The sequence below is a fragment of the Egretta garzetta genome, unplaced genomic scaffold (genome assembly GCF_000687185.1).
Source record: "Egretta garzetta isolate BGI_Z169 unplaced genomic scaffold, ASM68718v1 scaffold259, whole genome shotgun sequence".
Taxonomy (NCBI): Eukaryota; Metazoa; Chordata; class Aves; order Pelecaniformes; family Ardeidae; genus Egretta; species Egretta garzetta.
In genome coordinates, this window is record NW_009260770.1 from 3,085,546 (window position 1) to 3,113,335 (window position 27,790).

Here is a 27,790-nt window from a genome sequence, read left to right on the forward strand (position 1 = left end):
TTATAATTTCATTCTATGGAAAGATACCTCATTTTGTATATCACAGGAATTGAAACATAGTAATGAATTTGGGTCCGAGTAGAGCAGATGGGAAACATCAGTGAGGGTTTCCTCATTGATGCTCATTCATGCTCTTCCTTGTAGGGAGGTGTGGTTGCTCCTGCGCTTGTGGATTACACATGGAGCCCTGCAAAGATCAGCATGAGTTAGGGCCACATGCTTCAGGGTCCTCAGCTTCTCCTAGGGCACAGAGTTGTGCCTGATGGAGTGCAAGAGATGGTGCGAAGCCTGCAAGTCCCTTTTCTCAGTAGAAGAAAGTCACATTTTGTCGTAGGAAAGGTGGCCCCCAAGTCCAGTCTGGCCATGAATTATCTTACTAGTAAAATTTGGTCTTTTTAGTAATCCCCGTATGTGACTAAGACACTTACTCCATTTTGATGTGTGCAAGAATGCATTATTGCTTTTCAATCATACCTCCCTCTCTAGTTGTAAAAGAGACGTAAATGCTACATTATAGTGTCCCCTCAGATACACTTTAACCTAAAAATTTTGGAGGAAGATTGCTGTAGATTTGTTTTCTGCCAGCTCAGGCATTCCAAGTCTGAGGAGGTGTTACTGTGAGCCTTGAAGGAACTGCACTGCAGCAGACATTTCCCCTAGATGTCAGACCTTATCCTGCTGGTTTTCTGTGTGGACGATTTCTGTTGCTGATTATAAGATACTTTTTTATGAAAGAGAGCTGCAGACTGCAGACTACTGGCTCTTAAAAGAAGTTCATCTCTTTAATGCACTTTAAACGGGCATTCTTAGAAGGCCCTGTACCAAATAATTGATTTGCCTGACCCAAGAAATTTCCAAACTTTCTTTTCACCTCCGTTCAGCAATAAGAACAGCTGAAGTGGACTCTCTGTCCCTCTGCAGGGCGTTCATTGATGTTGAAAGTCATAACTAGGCACATGAGGCACAAAATTCCCTCTGTGAGGGAGTTTTAGATGCTGAAGTTATGATCCAATAGAGTTCTGGCAAATTTCACAGTGGGCTTGCCCTGAGGTTTCTACCGTAGTTATATGTGGTCATCTGTGCACAGAGGTTCTGTGTAGAGTTCAAGGTATGATTGAATTAAAGCAATTGTTACTTTTCCAGAAACCTATAATGAGGGTTAAATATAATTTTCAATATAAATATGTATTGCTCCGTATATCCAGATTGTGTGACATTTCAGCTATGTAACTGTTCCCTTAAATATTTCAGCTTAAATGTGGAAATTATTTACCAGTTTTCACTGCTGAATGTAATGCTGTGATTTTGATTTTTTCTCTTGCTCATTACCTTATTTTTCATTTCTTTTGTTTCCCTTGTTTGTTCATGTAGGCCTGTTACCATCTGAGAAATAAAAACATTGCTTCTGTTCAAGGATATAAGGCCTAGCTTATTCACTGTGCATCTTTACTGTATCAAGGTTTCAGAATCTTTCTGAATCCGTGGGCAAAAAACTGAAACTCATTTGTGATCACACTAATAGAACCCAAGTGATTTTTTTTTTAAACAAACCAAGGTTTTCCATTACCTCATCAAAGCTTAAATGTTTGAAGAAATCATTAACTAATACCACTCCCATTCCATAGTTTAAAGAATGCCTCAGCATTTTAAACAGAAGTTCTGTATTTTTTGTCCAGTGGTACTGTTCATGTAAATTCATTTGCTTACCTTCTGGGGTTTTTTTAGTCCCTCAAATAACCATCAGTTCCCAATTAATTCAGACTTAACTGACATTTTTTTTCTAAAAATGTAACCTAGTAACTTGATATACTTCAAGCTTTTTCTTTACATTTTCTTCTCATGGTGATGTTCTCCTTGGTTCTTGTATAGTTCTCATTCATGCCCAAAGTATCGCAGACTAACATCAAATAAATTGCCTGAGACCTTGTCATCTCTTGCTTCTTCTCTGTTTTCACCTCTCCTGGTTGTGAATTTTTGAATGACTGGCTGGCGGTTCATAGGTCTTGGGGCAGTTGAGAATAGAACTTTTCAGAAAAATAAGAAAATATTTTGTTTCACTTAGTGGTCAGAAGTGGAAATTATTACTTGTTTGAGACGGATAGTGAAGAGGAAGAGGAAGAGGAGAAAAAAGAAGAGGAAGAGCCTCGAAAAAAATCTGCATTTCAGGTACTTTATGGTAATTTGCTTTATAGTTGACATCTGGAAAAAAACGTAGGCTTTTCATAACACAGGCACATATGTTAAAGCAGCCAGTGCATCTAAAGTAGACCTGAAAAGTATTGGAAAAGAAATTTCTTGCCAATTTAAAATGCAAAGTTTGCCTGTTTTAAGCATTGTCAAATTCCTGCAGGAACTATAGTAAAATCATATCTTCATTCACTTACACCTGAGGAAAACAAAAATACAAAACCAAAGGTTAAGAATCTGAGCTCTAGTTTTTCTGCCTCTCAATAAACACAAGTGAGGAAGCTGTCTTGCCTCTGGCACTGCTGTACAATGCTTCAGTGGTTTTCTGGTTTTGAGTAGATATTATTATCCCATGAAGAAATGGTCCCCAAAATAAGTGACTTTTCATGGAAAAGAATACATACTTTAAAAAAAATATTTTTTTTATTATTGATCCTAGTGGACCAGAGAAATATATCCTTGGGTTATAAAGAGCTTAGCATTTAAAATTACAAAAGGAGACTGTAATGCTTTCTCTCCTTTCTTTTTCAGGATAATGTTAATTAATATGTTTGCATTTTGAGTGACAGACTTGAAGTAAGAGGATATTGTAATGTTAAAAAAAGAAAAGCTGAAGTCCTAGCTGGGTTATATGGACTGGTTGATGTTAGACAGTAGCGGGTATTGAATCCACTGGCTTAAATGAAGAACTTGGGTAGAGAAGTTACTGAAATACTCACATGTATAGGATTGCTTTAATCTTCGTAAGATTAAAGTTTTACTTGTTGAAGAATTTTCAGAAATACCACAGAACTTTTTCAGGTCTGTAACTTTAAAAGCTTAAGCGAATGGGTAGCTTTTTGCAGATGTGTATTCCCACCCAGATGCAAGCTCATGCCACTGCAGAACTGGCACATTACTGCAAGCCCAGCCCAAGCAAGAGCAAGAAATTGCCTCCTTGCTCTTCTATTCCTTATGCCAATAGCTTTCAAACAAAGCTTCCCAGATGACATTACTGAATTACAAGAAATATTTTACTTAATTCCTTGGTACAATGTGCCTTTAGTTTATATACTTACATCACATTACCAACTGATTACATTTGTTAAAATGCCTGCATGGTGACAACATGGAAAGATTTTTTCCTGACCTTAAAAAAGGCAAAACAAATCTTGATGAAAAAGAATGTGATAAGTAAGTTTTGTTTTCTACTATTTAAACTAGTGTTTTGTATATTTTGCATTTAACTCACCTTGGACCATAAAAATGACTCGCAGATTTCTAGGTCATTTTTCTTTCTGGTCATCATGCAGGTGTAGAGAAAAGTTTGCATTCTTGTTTCTGCTGATTTTTTTATGACAACATTTTGTTCAGATGTGTTGGTGCCAAGCACTGAGATTTTAAAGAGTTCTAAACTTGAGGTCAGAAACTAATAAAAGTCTTTCATTGACTCTGGGGTTTGTGGGTTTTGTTTATTTGGTCTTATTTTTTAAAGCTGAGTCCTGAAACTATTAATCTGAGGGTGGAGGATCTGATCTTTATTTCAAAATTCTGGTCAGACATTCTGCATAGGTGGCCCGTTCTGCAACATGTGCAACATGAAGATGTTGGATAGCTTTATGTAGGAGAGGAGTTGTATAGAAAAGAAAAGTTGTTTTGTTTATGAAAAGTTTGTTCATCAATTGGTTATCATGCCTTATTTGCCTTCCATTACCATGCACGTGGTTTTAATAAAAATACTAGCAAAGTGAACTTGTTTGTTGTAGAGCCTGCTAAAGAATTATTTATAATTGTTGGGTTTTCTTTCAGTGTAAATTGTGTGCAATAGTCACTTCAAGGGCTAACTTGGAGATTTTATCTGTTAGAGAATGCAGGCAGTTAAGAATCATCTTATTGAGATTTTATTGTGAACATCACAAATTATCTTTTTTCATATTGGAGCCTATGAATGTGAATTTGTTCTTAATAATCTAGATACAATCATTCAGTAGATAGTTTTTATTAATATTTTCTTGTTTTCTACTAATTGCTCTTGCTTTATCCTTCTTTATAGAGAGCTATTGGGAAATTTGCTTCAGCCATTTTAGCCTTGCCAAAGTCTGTCATTAAACTACCTAAAACTATTCTTCAGTATTTAATCAAAGCAGCAAAGGTACTTGACATTTTGCGAGTGCTCAGTATGTGACCCCTCCCATAGTTCCTGATGTAATGTATACCTCTGTCCTCGTCTGCATTTTTCCTCTTATATGAATGATTAAAAAAATAATGACAGCCAAAGCTTCATTCCTAGTAAATGCAATAATTTAGATACTTTTGGAGTGGTCAAGCCATGAGAAAAGTGGTCTATCTTTTTCTAAGTGCAACCCTGGAGAGAAAATGCAGACCCAAGTTATCATTTTCTTCTGATACTGCTATACAAGGTGGTCACATCAAGTTGCATGTATCCTGTGGACACCATGGTAATTTATCTCAGAAAGCTGGTAAAAGGTTTGTAAAACACACATTCTGCTCCAAACCCCTTTTTAGCTCTCTACTTTTCTGGCCTTCATGATCATAAAAAAGACTTGTGCATCTTCTTTCTTGTTCTCCTTGAATACATTTAGCATTTCCTACCTTTGAGCACTGTATATCATTTTACACTCCATATATGTAACATGATATTTATAAGGAGTGAATGCTACAGATTGAGTGTACTAGCTCCAAAGCCTAAAAGAGACTGCATTTAAAGTTTGTCCAGTGGTAAAAATCTAAGGTAATACATATATATGTACCCACTCAGGTCTTAAAATATCCTCTACTTAGCATAAGTATTTACATTGAATTTATTAATCAAATGCCCTTTCTTCATTCTGGTCTTCTACCCTCTTCCAAGTCTGCCTTTTACCGCTAATTTCTTTGTTCACACTATGACTGCGGCTAGCTAACTGTTCAATAGCAGATGTTGACAGTTTCTGACTTTCAGTGAGTAATACGGTTCACTTAAGTGTCCCCATTCCCCCAGATAACCTTTATTAGAAAACACCAAATTATAAGGCAAAGAGAAACCAGTGCCTCTGATCCCACACATTTTCTCATGTGGTGCTTGTTTTGAACAAGTCAGACATATAAAAATAAATGTACAGACCTTGAGAGATTTGGAAGAGGACGTTCTTATCAACAGTACCAAAATAATTTCCTCTCCATTCACAGAACAGGACAAAGTATTTCTCTCTTATAAATTAATTTAAAGTCAGTTTGACCACTTTAAAAAAATGCTTTTAATGTTCCAGAGCAATTTGTGTATGCAAATTTAAAAAATATAAATCGACCAAATAGAAATTTTACCATTCTGTCCTGTGAGGGACAGTTCCAGCTTCACTGAGATACACGTGTGTTTGTGTCGTTGTCTGCATGTTCATCTTGTGAATTAATAGAGCTGGTTTGTTACTGTGCTTTATTTTTACCCTCATGCCTGCATCTGTGTGCTTCCCTGCCCTGTCTCTGTAACCAGCTTGTGTTGCTTAGAAATAGAAGGCAATGCAGTGCCAATTGAAGATGATTACCATTTTTCAATGAAAAACATAAAAGCAACAAAAGAACATCTTTTGTCCTAAAGAGTTGTGGAGAAGACACAGTTACTTTAGTTTTGTTGTATAGGGAAAAAAAGATATGAGTGTTACTGATTTTTTTTTTTTTTTTAACCTTCCTTCACAGTTTGAGCAGAGCTATTCAAAAAGTTTGGGGTAACTTTTTTTTTTCACTTTATTTTTTTTCCCACCGCTATAACATTTACAAATATTTTGGGCCAATTCCGTGCTTCATGTAGTCATGCAGGTCAACAGACTGTTGATCTGAGTGAGTGCTGTGAGCAGGATTTGGCCCCATAAAATCCCCTTGATATATAGGTAAGTATTACCATCTTCATTTTACAACTGGAAAACCAGTAGCAGAAGTATTCATAAGTGACTTATCTGAAGCAAGAAAGGGAGCCATTGTCAAAATCAGGGTGAAATTTTAGGAATTCCTGACTGCCAGGTTTGGGACAGGGCATAGATAGGAAATCTGTAAATGTTCCACTGGGATCTGCAGAGGGGGGAAAAAAATACCCAAAGTATGAAAAATGTACAAGCACAAATACCTGTACTGATATATCACTGCATCTTTTGATGCTTTGGCTAGTTGATCGCAGCGCTTTCTCTTAAAGTTTCCACTACTCTGCATCTTGCCTGTAAAATGATAAAGTAGAGATACAGAATTAAATGGAGAGATTCAGGTGAAGTAGGTCATAGGCACAAGAGGGTATTAATTCCCAAAGTTCAGAGCATGAATTTTTGTGGGTTCTAATGAAACTTGGTTCACCCACAAGTGTTTTCACATTCGGTTTTATGCTTGCAAAAATAGCACATGAAAACTCAGCAGATCTGCAGGGGAGGTGTTTGATTTGGGATTCAAAATATTTCCTTACCCCTGCAGATCTGAATGCATTTACTCAAAGTGTGTAGTCCTGCTTGTGGCTTATTCTATGGCTTACTCTCAAAACATGAAGAACCTTGAAATAAATTAGTTTGTTCCTTCCAGTTTGTTTATCAGGCTTGGATTACTGACCCTAAAACAGCACTACGACAGAGGCGCAAAGAGAAGAAAAGTTTTAGGAAAGAGGAGAAGCGAAGGCGAAAAGGATCTGGGGATGGTAGGTAGACTTCTGTATTTTAAAAAAAAACTTAGTGTTAACCAGACTGCCTGTTGTTCCTGGTAGTGAAAGGCAACTGCGTTTTAGAGGGCAAGTGCTCTCAGTTCTGGCTAGGAGTGGGAAAAATGAGTTTGCCTTTGGCCCGGCTGTCTCTCCCTGCCCCAGCCCATGACAAGGCCCACCGTAGTTACGCACTTTTGTTCTACGCAATGCACATTGGGGGGCGTAAAGGAGAAGAGGGGATATATGTGTTTTCCATGGAGGTGCAAGACACACGCCCAGGACTTTTGCCAAATAGGAAGACTCAATGCATTGCAGAAAACATCAGCTATATGAAACCACCTGTGGAAGTAGAGTACTTGCAAGAGAAAGCCATAACCCTGTAAAGGTGTAACTTTATAAAGCCAATAACCTGGTAGTTAACAGCATTCTCCAGAATATGGGCGTGTAAACGCTAGGTGTTTGGCCAGAATCAGGCAGAGCAAGGACATTACCCTTTTACTCCCTCGCCTCATAAAGAGGTTTACGTTACTCTCCAGGTTTTTCTAGGGTTGCTCAAAGTTGCTCATTTTGATGATAATTTCATGTGTATTCCCAGGGAAAGTTTTGCATGTGACAGACTTATGTTTTGTGTTGAAGAACTGTTTCATGAGGAAGTTCCTGAAGAGCTGTAGTTCAAGTGGAGCTGTAAGGAAAAAAAATTGATGAAATAGTCACATATTATTTCCTTTTGCCACTTTTCCCATTTTGGTCCCGAAAGAAGCTTGAGTAGATACATGGGGAAGAATATTAAGAACTGTTTTTCACTTTCCATGCTGTACTTACTGAGGAACCCAAATATCCACGAACCCCTAAATTCACAGTGAATTCAGCAGGTAGCAAAAGGAAAACAACATACAAATGCTAATAGGGTTTTACTGGCACTGTAAAATCATTCATGGCTCTGAAAAAAAACCCAGTTTCTAAGTTGGTCCTATCTCTTCATCTTTTGCTCCTTTTTTAAATAAGAAAAAACCCAGACTTTCAGAAGTTTTTCTGGTTGCTGTAGATGGGGAAGAAGGGGGCCCATTCGAGCTGAATCAGCTAGACTTTTCCTCCGTTTGGCATCTTCACCCATTGAAAACAGGGAGCTTTATGATTGGACTGCTGCTGCTGAAGCTGTAGCTGCATTTATTGGCCATTAGATAGAAGGAGTGCCCTTTGTCTGTCCTTCTGTCCTGCCTGCGACTCTACATCGCTCTTCTGCTACAGGCCTAAATAAAAGCACGTGGTAGTTTCAAACCAACTCTGCTGTTTCATTTCAGTCTGAAGGTCCCATGCAATTCATTCAGGTTTGCTGGGTCAGAGGCAGGAGATCAGGGCACTGATCAGGTTGCCCTTTGCAGAAGCTGAAAAAACGAGCTCAAGTGTGAGTCAGCGGAAGGTGAAGCCGCTGAGGGTGGAAGCAGTCTGACTGAGAAATTGCCTGGGTTTGCACCAGCAAATGATCTTGTGCAGCAGCCTATCTAGTACGAAAGTGCCACGGCAAATTACAAGAGAGGGATGGCCAACCAGGAACAGTGATGCTGACAGTGTTGTCCCCTCACTTGAGTCCTTTAGAAATGGAAATGTGCTTTCTGTTGTAGCGGTAGGTGAGGAACCTGTCACTGCTGCTTGGTAACTGTAGCATTTTCTATCCTGAATGGCATTCACACCCACACTTCTATAGGTGTGACACTCGCTGTTGCGCTCTTTGTTTTCAACAGGTGGTACTGATGCAGACTGTGAAGACAGTGAAGAGGAACCAGTCAAGAAGAAATCTGATGGACCAGGTATGATGGCAGAAAGAGGGTTTCTCTGCTCTTACAATGCCGTTGTGACCGGTGGCGTGAGCAGCTTATCGCAGAGACAGCATTGCAGTGATCCCAGGCTTACCTAAAAGCCACAAAATCCACTCTAACCTGGCGAGTCAGAACTTTCTAACTACTTTCAGGTTTTTAATTGCCAGATTTACATTTTGAGCATAGAAACTTCTGCTCCTGGAGTCTTAGCTACTGTGCTCATTCTCTACACACTTTAGCAAATACAGTGCAGGCTCAGACTTGTTCACTTGCTGTATATTTTACCTGTAGAACAACTTACACCTCAGCTTAGCTTCCAGTCCTGATTGTGTACAGCCCTATGTTAAAATCTCCATTGATTTTTAATGTCTGAAATGTTGTTATTATTATCACAAAGACCTTGTGTTTTTTCAGTGTGTTTTAGCAAAGTTAATATAATGCTTTTGTCTGGTACTCACCCATTCAGCAAGGTGCAATCATCTCCTCTAAAAAAATGGGATTTTCCCAATCTTACCTGTTTTCATTTATAATCAGACTTAAGGATGCTCTGCACAACAGAAGAAATGCCAGCTGTTTGCAAGATCTTGCCCATATTGAAAGTTTTCCTACAAAGAAGTGCAATAGATCATAAATCTAAGCTTGGCTCTTTGTTTCTAACTGGACTAAAAGAAGACAACAGACTCTCCTCTTGAGTAAGTCTTCATCATGGCTTACCTTGAGTGAGACTTTGTTTTCAAAAGCTATTTTTCTTTTCTGTTTAAAATTGGTTCCCACAGTTCCAGTTAGAATTGTATCCCTGAGTGAGCCACAGGGTAGAAGATGTTACACGGGTGTGGGAGATGTCGTTTCTTTCTTACAAGAGCAGTGGGCTCAGGTAAATGAGTTGTATTGCTATGGGGGGAGGGTTGGGGGGGGTTGGGGGGCTTTTTTATTTGTTACTTACTGGCAATGCAGCTACCTGTGTTAAAACACTGAAGTGAATCACTCAAACGCATCCCTAGAGAAATATTGTTGGTGCTACACAGGAGTTAGGCAAAGATAAGGAGGTTTATAATAATTAATTTATATTGGAAATAATCAATGTAAGGTGCTTTGTATTTTTGTTTAAATACGTGTTGAAACACTTGTTAAAGATGGTTGGAAAAATGAGACGGTAATTGTTAATGAAGCATTAGTATTATTATTAACCTTATCTTGTCTCACACTCCCAGGCAGAGAGAAGCCTTCTCTGCATTTGACCCTTTAAGTTAGAATAACAATCTCTGCAGAAAATAAATATTTGTTTCCCTTTTAAAAGATGCTTAGATGCAATTGATCCCAAAAGATTATTTTTAAAAAGTTTTGGAGAACAACAAAGCTGCCAGAACAGCTACAGCATCATTAAAAATGTATACTACATCACCTCCATCCCAGAGAGAAAAATGACCTTTCAGATGAGACTGGAGGTGCTTGGCAAAGCACTGTGGTGAGACTGTGGCATGCCAGTGGTGGTCAGTAATAGATAATTTTAACCTGAGACCTGTGATTCTCCTGAAGTCAGTAGCAGAAATTATATATTAGAGAAGAGTGTGAGTTAAAAAAAGAACATTTATATGTTGTATATTTTGTGTATAAGTGGTACATTTTCTTGTAACCTATTCATAATATTATCTGTAATTCAAAGGAAATTAATTCTCCTTGAAGAAGAAACAGCCTTACATTTAATTTCCAGTGGCAAGATTTCCTTAGCTTCAAGACCTGCACATTGAATTATGAGTGAATGAAATTTAAGTAGATAAGTCATAAAATATCTCCAATTCTAAATGACATAGAAAAAGCCTGAAAAAAAGAGCAAAATATTATTGAAATAATTATATGACCAAGTGAAGGAGGCCAAATGCTCTCACCTTCAGAGATACTAGACGAGTTCCATGGCATTGCTCAGGTAGATGGTACGCTCTACCATTTCAGCATCAACCTTACAGAAAAGTACCACTAATGGGTTTTTTTCCTTAGTTTCTCTCCAAACCTATGTGCATACAACCCTGCCTGCACACCCAGAGACACGTGCACGTTGCTCCATAGGAAATCTTTTGCTTTATTATAGCTTCACCTTTGCAGCCTTTGTAGGGAGCTAACGTGCACTCCACAAAGTTTTGCATGCCATCTTGTGGTACAGCTAAGAAGTGAGGTTGTTAAATGCATCATGCTTTAGCACATAGGTTGGCTCCTTAGTATCTGCTTCAACCATTTTGTCCCTGAAAAACAGTTTATTGGGAGTTTTCTATTATTTCTTAGGATGGTTACTCTAAAATTGATCTTTGTAGCTAGTGATCTGGGATTTGCAACTTAGCTCTGGAACTGGCTAGTTGGAAAGAAATTTTTTAGCATTTGTGCAACACTATATAAGAACTGTAGTGTGGTGTGTATGTTTGCGAGTAGAAGAAAAATAAGCCGAAAGTGCTGCTTTTTGGGTGAGAAATGCAGCTGCTGCTGATAAAGGAACTACTGAAATGAGAAAATAGTTTGAGACAGCTGTATTGAACAAAATAAAGTTACTATTGTTGGTATAAAACCATAAGCCTTGTTCATGGGAGAGTGTATTGCTTTGGCACACTTTGCTTGGTGCAAGAGTATTTTTTTATAAATTATTTATAAGATTTGTGCTAGTTGGGCTAGCTGATCTGAGATCGCTGATGACACAGTGCAGCCTATTTAAAAAAAAAAAAAAAAAAGAGTGGCTTTGGAAACAGTAAATGAAAAGAGGTTTGTTTAGGTGGTTGGAAAAGTGGAAGAGATTCAACGACTGTTCAGGCAGGTTAGACTTCCAAACTCAGCTAAGCAAGGTTCAAGCCTAAAAGACAAACTCTGTGCAGAGGGAAGTATGCATGAGTAAATATACAGGTAAGAGGCTCAGCTCAAAATGCTCGCTGAGCAGCTGTTGAGATCATGGGAGCTGGGGATGTTGCATAGCTCTCAGGAGATGCCCAAATCTTTGGGTTTCATTTTGCAGACCTGTGCATACGGCGTCTCTCTAAAAGCAGGGACTGTTTATATGACTAGCGATTGCAGCACCGGGGACTTACGGGGTGGAAAAGGGATTCCAGATGATAAGCCTAGACGTGCAGGCAGGAAAATGGCCCAGACAGCCAAAAGGCCTCCAGCCATCTTCAGAGATTCCTTACTATGACAGGGTCATGCAGCCTGGATTATTATTATTAGGCAATAAAGGAAAAATGAATCTTAACTCCAAGCAGAAATACAATGAAGGGTATTTGCGTTCATTAACTTTCTGTTGCTTTTCCTCTCCCTTAGATAACATCATCAAGAGGATATTTAATATCTTGAAGTTCACCTGGGTCCTTTTCCTGGCAACACTAGACAGTTTTACAGCTTGGCTTAATTCCATCTCAAGAGAACACATCGATATCTCCACTGTGCTAAGAATCGAGCGCTGTATGCTGACCAGGGAGATTAAGAAGGTAACGCCTTTGTCTTTTTTGTCTGCTAATGCCATTTCCAGCTCAGTGAAAAACGAAAGGCTGTCTTTTCAGATCACTGTGTAATGGAGAAAAAATTATAAAAATGTCACTTATGTGTGCATTTTAAAAATAGGTCTGGTCGCTTTTACTGCTTGCTGTTTTATAAATATATAAATAATAAATTACTTGATTTATTAGCAGGACACAAAACAAATTATTCAAAAAGTAATTCCTTGAGAGGTTGATATAAGGATTTGGCTGAAATTCTGCTGTGATAAAGTGTGGTTTTGAGGGGACAGCATAGATTCAAGGAGAGAGGAGAAAGCAATGCATTTTAAACAGCTCAGAAACTACCTCAGTCTGCATATTTCAGTCGGTTTGTAAACCAACTTGCCTTGGAAATGACTGACAGCATACAGGCATAACTTTTTTCGCTCTCAATGAAGCTATGTGGTCCTCCACAAACTAATTATATATTAGTAAAACCCATTATTGTCAAAGATTAATGTTGATAGTGTAAGTAGAAACGTATTTGAGTTTTCAAAATGCAAGTAGGTGATATCTCAAAGTTGGATAAAGCTCTCATTTTAAGCACAGGTATTTTTACATATGTCAGTAGCTACCCAACTTTTTCTGGAAACTTGGCATAGAAGCCTCATTTTTAGTTCTTTCCCATTTTTGTCAAAAGCTGCAGACCGTCTCAGAAAAGGTCAACACCACGTTAGTTCTCTTGACCTTAATAAAGCACCATAATGCCCAGCCTTTGTGGATGCTTGCTGGCACAATAAGCAGGCTGCCCACCACCCCAGGAGGTTTGAGAGGCAGGCTCTCCTGGCTAGGGGGAATCTGTACCCAGTCTGGCCAGGAGGCACTCACCACAAAGAGAGGGCTGCTTCAGTGTTAGTGTTTAGTTACTATTATTTTCCCCAAGATATCCAATAGTAAGTGAATAATAATAGCAAATAAATACATAAGTAAACAAAACAGAGCAAGAGAAACATGGCATATTCAGAGTAAACCCTGCTTTTGGATATGTCCCTGCTTGTGGAAATGGATGGTTTAGGGCTCCCTAAACCAGAAATTGCATCTGGATCATTACATTTAATAGTACTGAGGAATCTATATTCTTGGAGTTTGACTAGTCCTTTTTTAATCTATTTTTAATGTTGGCTTCCAGAAGATCCTACAATACACAGTTCTGTAGTGCCATTCCATACGATGTGTTTAAAAGTACTTCCTCTCCTTCATTTTAAACCCACTTCCTGGTAGTTTTGGGGTCTCCTCTAGATCAGAGATGTATTCCGTCTTCCTCTGCTATTTCTGGTTGTATAAATCTGCATGGAGTCTTCTCCTCAGTCATTGTCTTCCAAGTTAAAAACTCCCTTTCTTTTCAGCCTCTCTTCACATGGCATCCATTTAGTGCCTCTCATCATCTTTATTGTCCTTCTTCATACAATTTCCAGTTTTCATATGGCCTTATTAAGACTGGATGACCAGAACTACACAGTTTTCAAGGTGTGGGTAAATCACAGATCTATACAGGAGTATGATGTGTTTTCTTTTGCTTTCCTAGTAAGTTTTAACAGTCAAGCTCCTTTGATTTTTAGTGAATGCTGTTTATTTTCAGGGGACTATATACTCTGAGTCCAAGACCTTTACGGCTAACAAAAGCTGACATAAAGCTTGTTATTATGTACATAATATTTAAGTTCTTTTTCCCATTGCATTTCTTGCCATTTTTACCAAGTCACTCAGTTTTATCAAATTCTTCAGTAGTACTTCAGTCAACTTTACACTTGAATATCCCAGAGAATTTTTTTTTATCTGCAAACTTTTATCACATCGCTGTTTCTCTCCTTACACAGATTGTTTCTGAATATGCTGGACAGTAAAACTCCTTGGGGGAACCAGTCAATTACCTTCTTCCTTTGTAAAGAAAAAAACATTTGTGTCCTTTCTCTCCGGTCTTTTAATAGAGGAGAAGTACAAGAGATAGATTAGTCTGCTTTATTTCATGACCACTAATTTCTTACAAGGGTCACTCAGGATCACTCCTGAAGCCATGCTTAAGGATTGGTGTTACCTTCTCTTCTCCTGGCACTGTTTCATCCATTGGTTCCTACAGAGCTCTTGGGTGAGCGCTTTCCATTCAGTGCTCAGTTTATTATTTTCTTCTCAGACTTGTCTTTTATAAAATAGTTACTCCAGTCATTCCATGGGATTCAAGTTATTCTATTGGGAATGTCAGTGACTTCTGCAGCGAAGAGGGATGCAAATTCAAATCATTTCCCCACAGTCAATAGCTTTAAAATTCAGGTTTTTTTCTAGGCTCTTTCTCTCCTCTTCTGTGAAATATTGGTACCCATGAACATCAGAAGCATCACTTCTTGCATAGCATCCCCAAGTCTCTGTAGCAGCCGCATGCCTGTCATTGCTGCCCAAGAAAGGAGGCTCTCGCTGCAGCCATCATGGTGACACATTTCTTTGTCCAATGCAGAGTCAGGGACAGTTACCCTGATGTGTGAAGTTCCTTTGGTCTCTCTTCCACCTACAGAAGAACCTGAAATTGAGTCCTCCATCAGCTGTGGGGCCCTTTTGCTGTCACAGCTCTTGTCCTTTATCCCAGGCCTGCAGTCGAGCTAGAATGTAGCGTGTGTCGTAATGGCACAATCATTTATTACTGCAGAAGCAACACAGCTTGTATACAAACAAAACTAATTAAAATCCAGAGTTTCAGATTTTGTTCTTAAGAGGGTTTTTTTATAAAACTTCATATTTTGAAAATTTTAGATTTGGGACAGTGTAGAGGACCAGAGTTGAAATACTTAGTAACTAATAATATTAGTAAAGGGAATACATGCAGTATTTTAGAGTATTTTCATTATTTTAGCTGGAAAAAGTCCTTGCATAAGGCTTCATTATAAGTCAGAAAAATGGCTGTTCAAGAATAGCAATCTTCTCTCTCAGTGTATCATCTTCTGAAGTCAATGCAACTGCTAGTGGAATGAGTTGGATGTGTTTCTGCCTAAGAACAGGCTATAAAATTCTCAGTTTTATTCTTATGACATGCCTTTAGAATTATGATTGCAATATCATAGCTAGAAAGAGTTGATTCTGTGCCCAGATCTGGGCTGACAGTTAATAAAAACATCCTTTCATGAACTTGCTTGATCTTGAAGTCACAGAGAAAGAGTGAAGGTCTTCAGTGTGTTTTTCATGGTTTTCCGACTGTATCCATATTTCATGAATAAATTCTTATTTTGGGACATTAATGAAAATCTAGATCAGTTTGTATATAGCCTGTTTCTTTTTTTTTTTCTGTTTAAAAAAACCTGCTACTGACCACTAACAAGATGTATGATTGTTCTTAGAGTCAGTGAAGCTAGCTAAAAGAGATCTCTCAAAAGTTACCTGTACCTGGAGTACAGATGGAGTCCTGGTCCCAGCCCACACCTCATTTTCATGCTGAATGATCTGCAGTCCGCCCAGAAGAGTTTTGATGGTGGTATATAGCCTGAAACTCCTTGCATTGCTCCAGTTTTGCTGTGGTAATTTAAGTCAGAATCTGACTTGCACTCTGAAAAGGAACTACCAGTGGAGGGTTATTATTTACTAGGAGGCTGTTTGCACAGTCCTTAATCTGTTCCTTGCCAAATGACAGAAGCCAGTTCCTCAAAGAATACATGTCCGCACTACCATGTACCTCTACTCTTTTCCACAGGGAAATGTTCCAACGCGCGAGAGCATCCATATGTATTACCAGAACCACATGATGAAACTTTCCAAGGAGTCAGGACTGGACTCAATTGATAAAAATCCTGGTCAAGCTTCTGGTTTGCAAGCATCTGAAAGAATGGATAGTTTAGATTCAGCAGCTTCTCGTGACAGTATCTCCAGGTACTGATTTAATTTTATTTTGTGAAAGATAGAGGGATCATGCAGTAGACATAATTTTAGATAATGTCCAAGTACTGATGAATTTTCTCATCAGTGTTGAATCCTCTTTTTGATTTATCCATGCCATTTTAATAGTGAAAACTCTTCTATATATTACTAGCCCTTTATTGTGTTGGACTCAGTTGTTGACTTCTTTTCCACTGCATGACTACCCCACTGCTTTCTGTTTCCCCTAGAATTAGGAGTCATTGACAGGGGTTCTGATCTTGTAAGAAGCAAAGGAAAATAAGAGCCTGCTGGGGCTGCTTATGGGATACTGTTTTGGAAATTCAGGTGTGGAGTTTGGGGAATGATCATTCACTGTGAATATTTTGTCTTTGTAAAATAAATTGTTGCCTGTGGCCCACAAATCAAAAAAGGTTTTGCATTGAGAGAGACTGTGGATTTGAGAGAACAAAATTCCCCTCTCCTACACTCAGGGCAAAGATCATCTGAAGAGCCTGATTTCCTAGCTGCTACGATTACAGTCCAGCAGAGCTACACGTTTTGTGGATCAAATGCCCATACTAGTTCAGGAAAACTACCTTCCTCTTTCTTTTCTGAAGATGGATGCCACCAAGTCCCTTGCCAAAACTACTGCATGCTCCTGTTGCTCCGCGTGCACAGAGGCACACACATTCCCTTCCTTCTCTTACAGAGGCAGCCTGTTCCCACCGTGTCCCTGGTGGTCTTGACTTTTAAGAGACTGCAGAAATTGCCCAACATGAGGGGGAGAAGGGAGGGCTTAGGAAACCCAGCTGTTCCATAATCCGTTGCATTCTGCTGTCTCCTGTTCTTCTCTGAAGTGCGGCAGTATCGTACTGTGTTTGATACTCCCAGCAAACTCGGTAGCGTCTGTGTACAGTAAATTATGCTTAGCTTTTACTAATGACATATGGGTAGATGTTAGCAGAAGGAAAATAATGAGGGCTTGTCTGTCTCTCTGATGTTATTGAAAAGCAAGTGTAAGAGAGTACCTGAGAGCACTGTGCTTCAACAAGATATTCACAAATTGCTCCCCACGGTGAGCACTGGCCTTGGAGAGGTTCACTCCAGTAAAAACACCGAATGCAAGCAAATCTTTCTCAATGGCTAGCTACCCAGCTAAGCAACACCTTTGTGTTTTGTCTCAAAGTTTTACAGGAGTCAGATGACGTGAGAAAAATGTAAAGCCAAATTCTATTACCAGCTCACTTGGAGCCGCTTGGATATCTGCAGGGCAGAATTTAACTCTGCAAAGTTCATTCTCACCTAAAGAAAGACTAGTAATATCAGTCCTGCTTTCATTAAATAGTTTTCAGTCACACAGTTTACTATAGATAGAAGTTATCATTATTGTACAACCATGTTAGCAAGAAATTTAACTAGAAGCAAAGAGTTCCAAAATGAATTATAAAAAAAGAAAGACGACTCTTGTCATTTTCATGTGTAAATTCTGCCTCTTCAATGAGATGATACCAAGTGTTGAGCTCCACTTATATCTTTTTTTTCACAACAACCACCCATTTGTCACCCTGCTTTGAACATACTCACATGCTTAGAATCTCTTTTCAAACTCAGAGAATTCAGTGATTCTGTGGAGCTGCTTTGCAACAGAAAAAGTTAAAACTTTCACATCTGTTACTGTCTTCTCCATTTCCTCAGAAGATGTCACAGGACCTATCAACAAAGGAATAGCAAAGGCAGTATTATGGCTGATTCCTCTAATCTTCTGGTAATGAACAATCAAATATTCTTGCACTGAGAGTATTTACAAATTGTGCACATCTGCTGTAATAATAATGACCTGTAATGAGAGGAAGCAAAAATGAGTCTGTTGATTGAATGATAATGCCACCTGTTTACTGGGACACCCCTGCATGTCTCTTCCTGGGATTACAAAAGTGCTTATGAGCTTTTTTAGAAATGAGAAATGTTTTAAATTTCATGTGAGGTCACTGAGTGATTTTTTTTTTTTGTATTGCCCAAACAAGAGAAGGGGGCATATTACATTTCAAAGTAATTATTTCCAGTAAATGTAAAAGCAACTAATTAAATCTAAAGCATCCCTGTGGTCATGGATCTAGGATTGCAATTGAAAACTTTTGGGAAGGGGGTTAGAGGGTTTCTAACCAGCATTCTGATTATCCTTCTTTGCTTGCCCTACACAAAATTCTGTAGTGGACATTAGATCCTTGAGTAATATGGGCATGTCTGGACGTACATGGGGTTGCAGAAGCACAGAAGCTATTCCATTATAATACTACCATATTCTTCAGTATGCAGGACAGGAATTACTGTAGGTATCTTCTCAGTGCTCTAAACACTGGATTTCCAGAGAGAGCAATCCTCCTGATCAGTTGCACAAACTGTAAATTTCTTTTGAGGTTCAGGACTGACCCTTGTAAATCTTATCCAGGGATGTCATTCTTACTCTAGATAAAGTTCTAAAAGGAGTTTTGCAGAGTACCTTTTGTGGGATTTTCTCTTTAGGACGGCTGTCATTTATTCTCAAACATTTTTCTATACAGTAGCTAGAGTTGTAAGGAGGTATCGTAATGTAATTTTTTGGTTTCTCTTTATGTATAAATACTTTCCTGTATCCTAAAGGCAAAGTGCAAAGTTCTTGCAGGCCAGGAGGAGAATAGACTGATGTTGATCCTTAACAAGCTCTTTGAGGAGCACCAGCAGCAGGGATTGGAGATGGCATGGTAGAGCATTTGCTGCTGTTTGTTTCCATTGGGCTGATAAACTACTTATTAGGTTAAACAGCTTGGGAATTCCAGTAACATGGTTGGGAACTTACTAAAACTATTTGGCTGCTTTCATGGGACTTTGCCTACAATTACAAAATAGCAGCTAGGTGCAGGTCCTAAGTCAGATTTCAGGATATCCAAGGTCTTGTATCCAGTTTAGTTTGCATTATTTTTTGTCTGTCACAAATAATGTATTCCACTCCCAAATCTACCTGTGTGTAGGCTTTTATAGGAGCTGCAGAAGGGAGCCCCTGGCGCTCCTGTAAGAGCGAACATTCAAGTGCAGTCAGGCTGTTTACAGACACCACTTTCACCAGTTTTCACCTATGCTTCCCTCACCAGATGGGAGAATAGGGCTCGAGGGAGTACTGGAGAAGTAATGTTTTCCTTGGGAGGCAGGAGAAAGGATGAAAGAAGAGTCACAGTTTGGGGCTGGATCTTTGTCTGGTTGGAGTGTGAATGACAGGAAATGTCTGGGATCTTTGCTTGCAGGTGTGGGGAGTGTAGTAGTTCATAAAGGTAATGCCAGTCAGTAACTAGCCCATGGATAGGAAAAAAAAAAAAAAAAAAAAAAAAAGAAAATTTGTAAGTTACCCCTTAAACTAATAAACTTTCTGGCAAGGGTAAATTAAATTAGCAATAAGGAAGTCATAAAGTAAGAAAATTCCCACTCACCAAGGATAAAAACATCCCTGCTATATATATCCCCATTTGAAGTGGATACCAGATCAAGTGTATATAAAATGCTTGAACTTGGGGCTTTTAATGAACATTCAATTTAAAATACCTAGTCCTTGAATGATTTCAAGAAGCTAATGCTTTTCAAGGTCGTCAAGGACACAAATTTGAAAAGTCACTCAGGAAGATATACTTGGATTAAATTTATGTGATAGTCAATGACTGAGTCAACATCAGCTTTGCCAAGCATAAATCTCTCCACTTTACTGGTGTTCTCCTTTTCTCCATGTTCGGAAGCATGTTCCTAAAGTACATAAAGAACATACGGACTGTGCTGCAGGTGTCGTCTGATACACATCTCCTGACATTCAAGGATACAGAGCAGCTCCTCAGTCAACAATTCTTCTGATGATTCATCCTTCATTTAAAACAGCTTTAAACAAAATTATTGCAGGGATTCCCTCTGGGCAAATGTTTTTGTCTATTGGGATTAATAAATTATTTTCCTTTGATTTTTCCGGGACCCAGGTCAGAACTTACATGTTTTGGAGGGTAGCTGGCATATGTTTCTTCCATTGAAAATATATGAAAAAGTATGTGCTTCTCTGATTTCAACAGCTGCCCTGCTTAAGGCCCTTGGAAGGTTCCCATTGAACTATGTCTGCATTTAAAATACTTCAACACCTTAGAAAGAGGTGTTGCTCTTGAAAAGAATAAACTCAGCCCTTGAGATGTAAAATAACATGTGGATAACATTGTAGCACAGAGACAGAAAGTTAATCTGCAAAAATAGATTGTCTGCTCGCTGCCATCTCTGTATATTTTGGCCCCAAAACCTCACTGATAGTACAACCACCTGGCTATACTCCATAGGTGTATGTGCAAGGGGAAACCTCCTCCCTCATGACCCCCTGGAGTCAGTAACACTGAGATCCAACTGATTTCCATGCTGCTGAATCAGGCCTCTGGGGTGGATCTTCTGTTCCTATAGGAAGCAACATTTCCTGCTTCCCCAAAACCCCGCTCCATGCAGACAGCCCTCCAGGTTTTGTCTGGAGGATGCTTGTGTGCCTCTGCGCACACACAGAAATAATGAAGTGGCTTGTAAAGGGTCTTGGCCAAATGAACTGGCAGGACAGAGGTGCCCCTGCCATTAATGCTGTTTTAAGGAAATTATTTCACAATACCTTTGGCATCTTGGTAACACTTTTCTTCTATTCAAAGCCCAAAGTATGCTTTTAGCCTCAGCCCATTCTGCCAAAAAAGGCCATCAGTGAGTGTAGGCCTAAGAATAACTGCTTCTTCGCCTCACGTATTTTGCTGTTTTCCTCCCCATTTTCCTTAAAGCAATAATTGCAAACTATCTTTTCATGCCAGCAGATTTTTTTCCTCACTTCAGGCTAGCAAGACCAAAGTAACACGGAAAACGCCGTTGCACTTCCCTTCTGACCTCTTTTGCAATTCTTTGTGCCCCTGGACAAACATAGTGCTTGCCAAGGAAGCAAATCCCCTGCTCCTGCTGCTCAGGTGTAACACAGGTGGACTCAAAAGAAGAAAAGCAAAGTGTAGATCCTGTGTTTTGGGGTCCTTTCTTCTCTCATTCTATCTGAGAGACTCAGACAGGTCACTGCATGTGTTAAAATACCAGGTCCCTCAACTTGTTTCATAGACATCTGTGTTTTCCAAAGGTTTTTACAGGAGAAATAATTCTTTTACCTACCATATGTCATTAATGTATTTGCTTTTTTTCCTGTTGCTATGTTATATGCTTGTATTTAATTACGTACTTTCTTTCTCATAACTCATCCAGTTCTTCTTCTTTTCTCCAGTAACACATAAATGCTCAATGTATGGTGTATGTCTCTGGTGTCCTGTTGTATTTGATAAGCGAAAGGAGATAAGGGTTTATTATATCTGTTCTTTCTTTCAAGATCTGCATGTTACCAATTTTGAAATAGTTTTTAAGCTGTGATTGAAATCTATGAAATCTTCTGGAACGAATCATCACGGCTTACTACTTCATATCAAAATAAAAGCCATCCCATGCAGAGCAGGTTATATTTGGCATGCATCTACTGGCTAAGTAACATATCCGATTTGGCTCTCTGGTTCGGAAAGGGGATTAGCCAATGTCTGACAGCTATTTTTCTATTTGTGGAATATGAGCTTATTCAGTTTTAAGGGCTCTTTTAGGAAATTGGCTTGTACCTGCGTAAAAAGGTTCAGCACAGTATATCATTAATAAAATAGAATCTGTACAGAGGAGGTCACTTCCCAAAACATTTTTGTGGAATTTGGAAATTTCAGGGGGAAACAAAGAAAATAAAACCTCCTCACATATGTAAGTTGGTGCCCCTGGAAAGCATGTAGAGCATTGTGTTGATTTCATATCTCTTCGAATAGTGAATAGATGGTTGTTAGCCTTCTATAGCCCCTACAGGAACATGACCATGAGCAATCTGTACGTAGAAATGTGTTTCCATGGTGACTCTAAACAAATCCTTATCTTCTCTCTCAACCTTTTTTCTCTGTGTCAGTGTTTTGCTGCATGGCGAGCATATTTGTTTACTGAACCATGTGTATAGTAATATCATTTGTATTTAACACTGTCTTTATAACTATTTGCGCTGCTAGCTGCTACACTGAAGCAACCATGCTGTTCTCAAGGCAGTCAACCCTTGATGATTTAGATGGACCAGACACTGTTCCTAAAACAAGTGAGCGCGCTCGACCTAGGCTTCGTAAAATGCAGAGCATGGATATGTCCTCCTCATCAGCTGACAGTGGCAGTATAGTGTCAAGGTGCTTAACTCATGCATGCTTTGTTCACTCATTTACCCATACCATTATACTTACTGCAGTGTACGTAAATTTGCGTTTGCAGATATGTGGTGTACAGAGCGGTTTGCATGGTTGATGGAAGCTTTGCTCCCTCCTGTGTTGTGGCACGATTCTGAGGTTCGAAGTCAGGGTCATGATCTAGGACTCTTTTGCTGTTTCACTTCTTATTCTGTTTTGGTTTGTTTTGTTTTTCACCCTTAATTCATGTATTTTTAAAAGTTGTTCCATTACATTACAGTGGCTGTCTAAAACAAGGCTAAAGTCTGTATTTATTCAGCTAAAAAAGAGTCTGATTTTCAGAGTTACCGAGCTGGTGGTTGTTCTTATTGAAACTGGAAGCTGAAAGTGAAGTTTCTCAGCTAATCAGTTATCCTAAATGTGGACTTCAATGTCTAATTTTAGAAACTAAGATAGGTAAATGTTGGCCCTGCTCTGTCAGTTTTTAGTTTTCCCCATATAGGAAAGATTGCTAAATATGTTTTTATTATCATTGATTTACGGTCTGTGAGGTGTTGGAATTAAGAAAGGGAAAATAGCTATGAAAAGATAGTGAATAATATTAATATCCAGTGCAAAATAGAGCCGTTCAGAGCCATTCGCTCACTTTTTAGGAGGTAAAAAACAGGGGTTTATATGATATTGGGAAACAGTGTTTCAATTAGTATTATAATTATTATAAATATGAAATTTTATGGCATATTAGCTCATTCTTTTTCAGCATTTAAAGTGTTTTACAAATTTTTGGCATCAATCAGTTTTGAAATGATGGGATTTTATGGTTTTGTGCATTTTAACCAGGATGAGTGCTACCGTGAATCATCAAAACACACATCCTAATAATAGTGTTACACATTCTAACTAAAAGTCTGCTAGAAATAAAGTGATCTAACATAGCCGCAATAAGTTTGGAAGCAGTGTAACAGAAAGAGAGATGGAACTTGATTTTTAATTTTGGCAGGAGGTGGTAGTGCCAGCTGGCTTTGCCAGTGCCAGTTTTCTTGATTCATTTCATATGTGAAATCTGGTTTCGTCTCTGTTGAGATACAAGAACATGCAGCCAACAAAAGACACTGAGTTGATGCCTATTGTCTGACCTATGGAGAAGGACTGGAATAGAGACTAAAAAGAGAAAGAGTGATGTTCGAGGGGAGAGGTGAAAAAATACTTGTGAGGGATGAAAAGGGTGAAAGCAAAGCCAAGAAAATATTTTTTAAATTATGGTGCCCAGATTCCTATCTGGAGTCATCAAGCTGTATGAATTTACATGAGCTGAGACTGTTGCAGAGCACAGCGCATTAAGAGAGAAAGTGATTATGGACATGCAAAGCTGAGAATAAGCAAGGCGAACAAGCAGAGAACTGAACAGAGTGAGTAAGAACAGTTGAAAAAGAAAATAGTTGCATACAGAAGAAAAGCAGGCAGGTAAGATAAAAATGAAGACTGTATTGAAGAACATAGGGCAATCTAAAGGTAAGCAAGATACCCCGTTACTGGAACAGTTTTGTAGTCTGGATTGTATTTCTCCATGTTAGCAATCTACTTGTTCTTTTATTTGAAGTCAGAATTGATGTGTATGTTCAGCTCATGTTCCAGTTGTATACAGCACCCGTATGGTGGTTGTTAAAAGGAGCATGTTTAGACGGCTGCCTATCATTCACTATGGAGCATGCTTTAAAAAGATGTAATAGCAAGTCTTCATTCTGGTCAGAAACTGTTTTGAACTATTTTCAGAAAGCTAGTGTAGTTTCTCTTGATGACGATATTCATTTGCTCTTTGCTGGTGTGAAAAGACAGTGAATCACTGTGAGTTCACTGGGATGTTGTTCAGGGGATAGATGGACCCAGCTGGTCCATCTGTATAAGAGGAGATCATGATAATATATTTTCTACCAGATTATATGAACTCTGAAGGCCTGGGAATGCAATAAGGTTGCTCAGCTGTCTACATAAAGGTACGATTAACTAAGTTTGCTTGGCGGTGAGCCTTGTAAGCCTCAACTCTCTCTCTCTTTGCCCATCCCCAACAGTGAACCTACACAGGTCACCATGCTCTATTCTCGTCAGGGGACGACAGAAACCATTGAGGAGGTAGAAGGGGAGCATGAAGAGGAAGGAGCTCATTCTGCATCAAGGCCAGAGGAAGAGGAGGTGGAAGATTATAGCCTGGGTTCAGAAGGAGCTGCATATACTCCTGATACCGATGTGCCATTGTACTCCACTGTGGATAGCAATGCAGAAGCTCCACCTTCCTATAGCAAAGCTGTCAGCTTTGAACACCTTCCCTTTGGCTCCCCAGATGATTCAGCTGGTAAGAGCCTCATGATGGTGAGCCCAGACGACAGTCGGACGGACAAACTTAATGATACGATTCTCCCTCCATTGACACACGAGCTAACGGCTAGTGAGCTGCTTCTGAACAAGTAAGGACCTTCATCGGGGAAAAACTGTTGGTCCCAGTTTGTGAAGTTTTGTCATTACTTCAGGTTTTTTGTCTCAGAACTAGCCTACAGCTTCTGATACAGACCTTGCGCTAAATTTGATTTAAGGGAAGAAGCTAATTTCCTGTGCAGTTGTTCTAATTACAGATTTCTAAAATTATTCAAATTCATGTTAGAAGGAATCTCTGCTTTCTCCCCAGATACCATAGCTAATTGTTCCAATTAGTATCGGATTTCTGTCCTGCAATTGTCATGGGGTCAAGGGCTTTTCTAAATATCCGTCGTGGAGAGGGCTTCTCTTCTCCAGGCAGCTGTGACTTCAAATAATGTTCCTCCAGGGCTATCTGGGAAAATGTTTCTCCTTTAATTATTTTGGATTACTATAAGGGAAACTCTGACCTTTGGCAGAATTTTTGTTTAAGCCAGTAGGAGCTGAGGGCTATTTAGAGAGCTCACCTTGCTAAGTACTTTCATAAGAGATAGGACACCCCCCTCTTTGCACTTCAGACACTGTGCTCAGTAGCACAGCAAGCAGTGAGGTGGGGACGGTGCCACTGCTCTTCTTCCTCTACTTTCTGGCCTGACTCAGCTAATTGCTTCCCCGAATGCAAGGACAAAATCTTAAACCATAGAAATGCCTTTCAGCCTGACTGCGTCTGGAGAGGGAGAGAGAGAGGCTGTGTAGATCTGACATTTTAGATGCAGTGTCTTTTCTTCTGGTTTTCCACAGTCATTTTTGCTTTTCAGTGTGATCCCTCCTCAGGCCAGGGCACTCTTTATGAAAAGCAAAGAGAACTGTGAATGTATGTGGAAGTCATAGTGATTTCTTGCTGCCTTTTATATTTATTTGAGTTAGGTAAAGGGGAGAACACTGGACACATTTAATGCTCAAGGGCATTTATTTTGTTCTAATCTTATGTCACAGGACTAGTCATAATATATGTCTCCTGATGAACCTCTGAAGTTTCTCCAAATTCTCATCTGTGTTGATAAATCAGATATGAATCCAGACAGGGCCATACCAGCATGGTGTGATTTACATGAGATATGTTGGTTGGGCAACTGTAGGAAAGTGCTGCTTGTAGAAGTTCTTGGGCCAGGCCAACTCTCCGGGTAAATTTAAAAACAGCAAAATAGTGCTTCTAGCTATTTTGTCTGAAATTCTTGTTTTCTGAGCTTAGAATAAGGCTATTTGATTATAATACCAAATCCCATCTTTTTTTTTTTTTTCCATTGAACTCAGCAGCAGAATTTTATACTTTTTCAAAAGGAAAAATAGTAGCAATTCAAAAAGCAGTTGTTGTGAAATTCATTTTCATTTCATTTTCGGTACTCTGCTCCTCACAGGATGTTTCATGATGACGAGCTGGAGGAGTCAGAGAAGTTCTATGTTGGTCAGCCTCGAGTCTTGCTTCTTATTTATGCCCTGTACAATACGCTGGTGGCCCGATCAGAAATGGTGTGCTATTTTGTGATCATCCTTAACCACATGATCTCTGCCTCCATGATAACCCTGGTGCTTCCCATCCTTATATTCCTTTGGGCCATGCTGTCTGTTCCTCGGCCAAGCAAACGTTTCTGGATGACAGCCATTGTCTACACTGAGGTATGCTGCTGTTTTTGCAACCCCATGTTTAACACTGAAAAATTAAGTTGTAAGCTTTGCATGGTCTCTTTTCTGGTTTTGATCTCTAGGATCAGGGGCCATTGGCCCTTCGTATTAATACAAATATTTACTAAAGTCCTCAGCAATTTCTGTGGTATGAAAAGGTCTTGTTTGTGTTTTTCTTTATTGCAATGAGCAATATCCTTCCTGGCATGTAAAGCAGTTATCACAAGAACAGACCATTTGCAAACAGCTACTATATAGTTGGTAATCAAGAGAGAGTGTACACTGCTTGTGATATCTCAGGTACCAGTGAGCATCATCTGTTGTATCTGTTGGTAAATGTTGATTGACTTTGTTATTGAGATGTGAAGTGTTGTTCCTCTGTAGCAATGAATATTCTTGTTTATCTTCTCATAAAACTGACAAAGTAGTTATATTTCTCCCCTCTTAATATTGGGAGGCTACTATATCTGCCATGCTTATAAAACATCCCAAGTGTGTTGTGTTTCTGAACAGGTGGCCATTGTCATCAAGTACTTCTTCCAGTTTGGCTTCTTTCCTTGGAATAAATATGTGGATTACACAAAAGATAAACCTTACCACCCACCAAATATTATTGGCATTGAGAAGAAAGAGGGTTATGTGCACTATGATCTTGTTCAGCTCCTTGCTTTATTCTTCCACAGATCCATTTTAAAGGTAATCTAAGTTTATGTAGTTTCTTATTTTATATTTGATTTTTAGTTTTAATTTTTTTAGTCACTCATGATATAGGGAAGTCACTTATTTGGATATTAGGAAAAAAATCTTCACTGAAAGGGTTGTCAAGCGTTGGACCAGGCTGCCCAGGGAAGTGGTTGAGTCCCAATCCCTGGAGGTATTTAAAAGATGCATAGACATAACACTTAGGGACATGGTTTAGTGGTGGACTTGGCAGTGCTAGGCTTATGGTTGGACTTCATGATCTTAAAGGTCTTTTCCAACCTACATGATGCTGTGATTCTATGATACCCCAACACAATGAATATCTTCCCCCTTGTGAACACATGACTGAGCATAGCAGTGCCTGTGATAAATACCGTGACAGAAATACAAGGTTGAGATGCTCTCTTCTTCTTTTTCCAATAGTGCCATGGATTATGGGATGAAGACGAGAAAGGGGACAGTTCCAGTAATAAAGAGGATACTGATGATGAGCTTTCTCTGACAGGAGGCAGGAGAGACTCTTCTGCCTCTTTGAAATCTGTCAATCTTGCGGCATCAGTGGAGTCCATCCATGTCCACTTCCCAGAGCAGCAGACCGCCATCAGGAGGAAGAGCTCTAGCAGCGTATCACAGCTTTCGCACAGGTCCAGCTTCTCCTCACACAGATCAAAGAGAGGTAAATGTCATGGCATTTCTGGGATTTGAAGAGCAAACATTCATTTCCCATACGAT

At 39.1% G+C, this 27,790-nt stretch overlaps 1 protein-coding gene across 1 annotated transcript in view; it reads left to right on the forward strand.

Moving 5' to 3' along the window:
• PIEZO2 (piezo type mechanosensitive ion channel component 2) overlaps positions 1 to 27,790 on the forward strand; it is a 122,817-nt gene that overhangs the window by 78,463 nt on the left and 16,564 nt on the right. Inside the window, exons 26-34 of the mRNA XM_035901617.1 lie at positions 2,063 to 2,166; positions 6,724 to 6,835; positions 8,581 to 8,646; positions 11,950 to 12,116; positions 15,838 to 16,013; positions 24,334 to 24,726; positions 26,092 to 26,350; positions 26,870 to 27,052; positions 27,482 to 27,734. Of these exons, the coding sequence (XP_035757510.1) occupies positions 2,063 to 2,166; positions 6,724 to 6,835; positions 8,581 to 8,646; positions 11,950 to 12,116; positions 15,838 to 16,013; positions 24,334 to 24,726; positions 26,092 to 26,350; positions 26,870 to 27,052; positions 27,482 to 27,734 (1,713 nt within the window). The remainder of the gene's footprint in view (positions 1 to 2,062; positions 2,167 to 6,723; positions 6,836 to 8,580; positions 8,647 to 11,949; positions 12,117 to 15,837; positions 16,014 to 24,333; positions 24,727 to 26,091; positions 26,351 to 26,869; positions 27,053 to 27,481; positions 27,735 to 27,790) is intronic.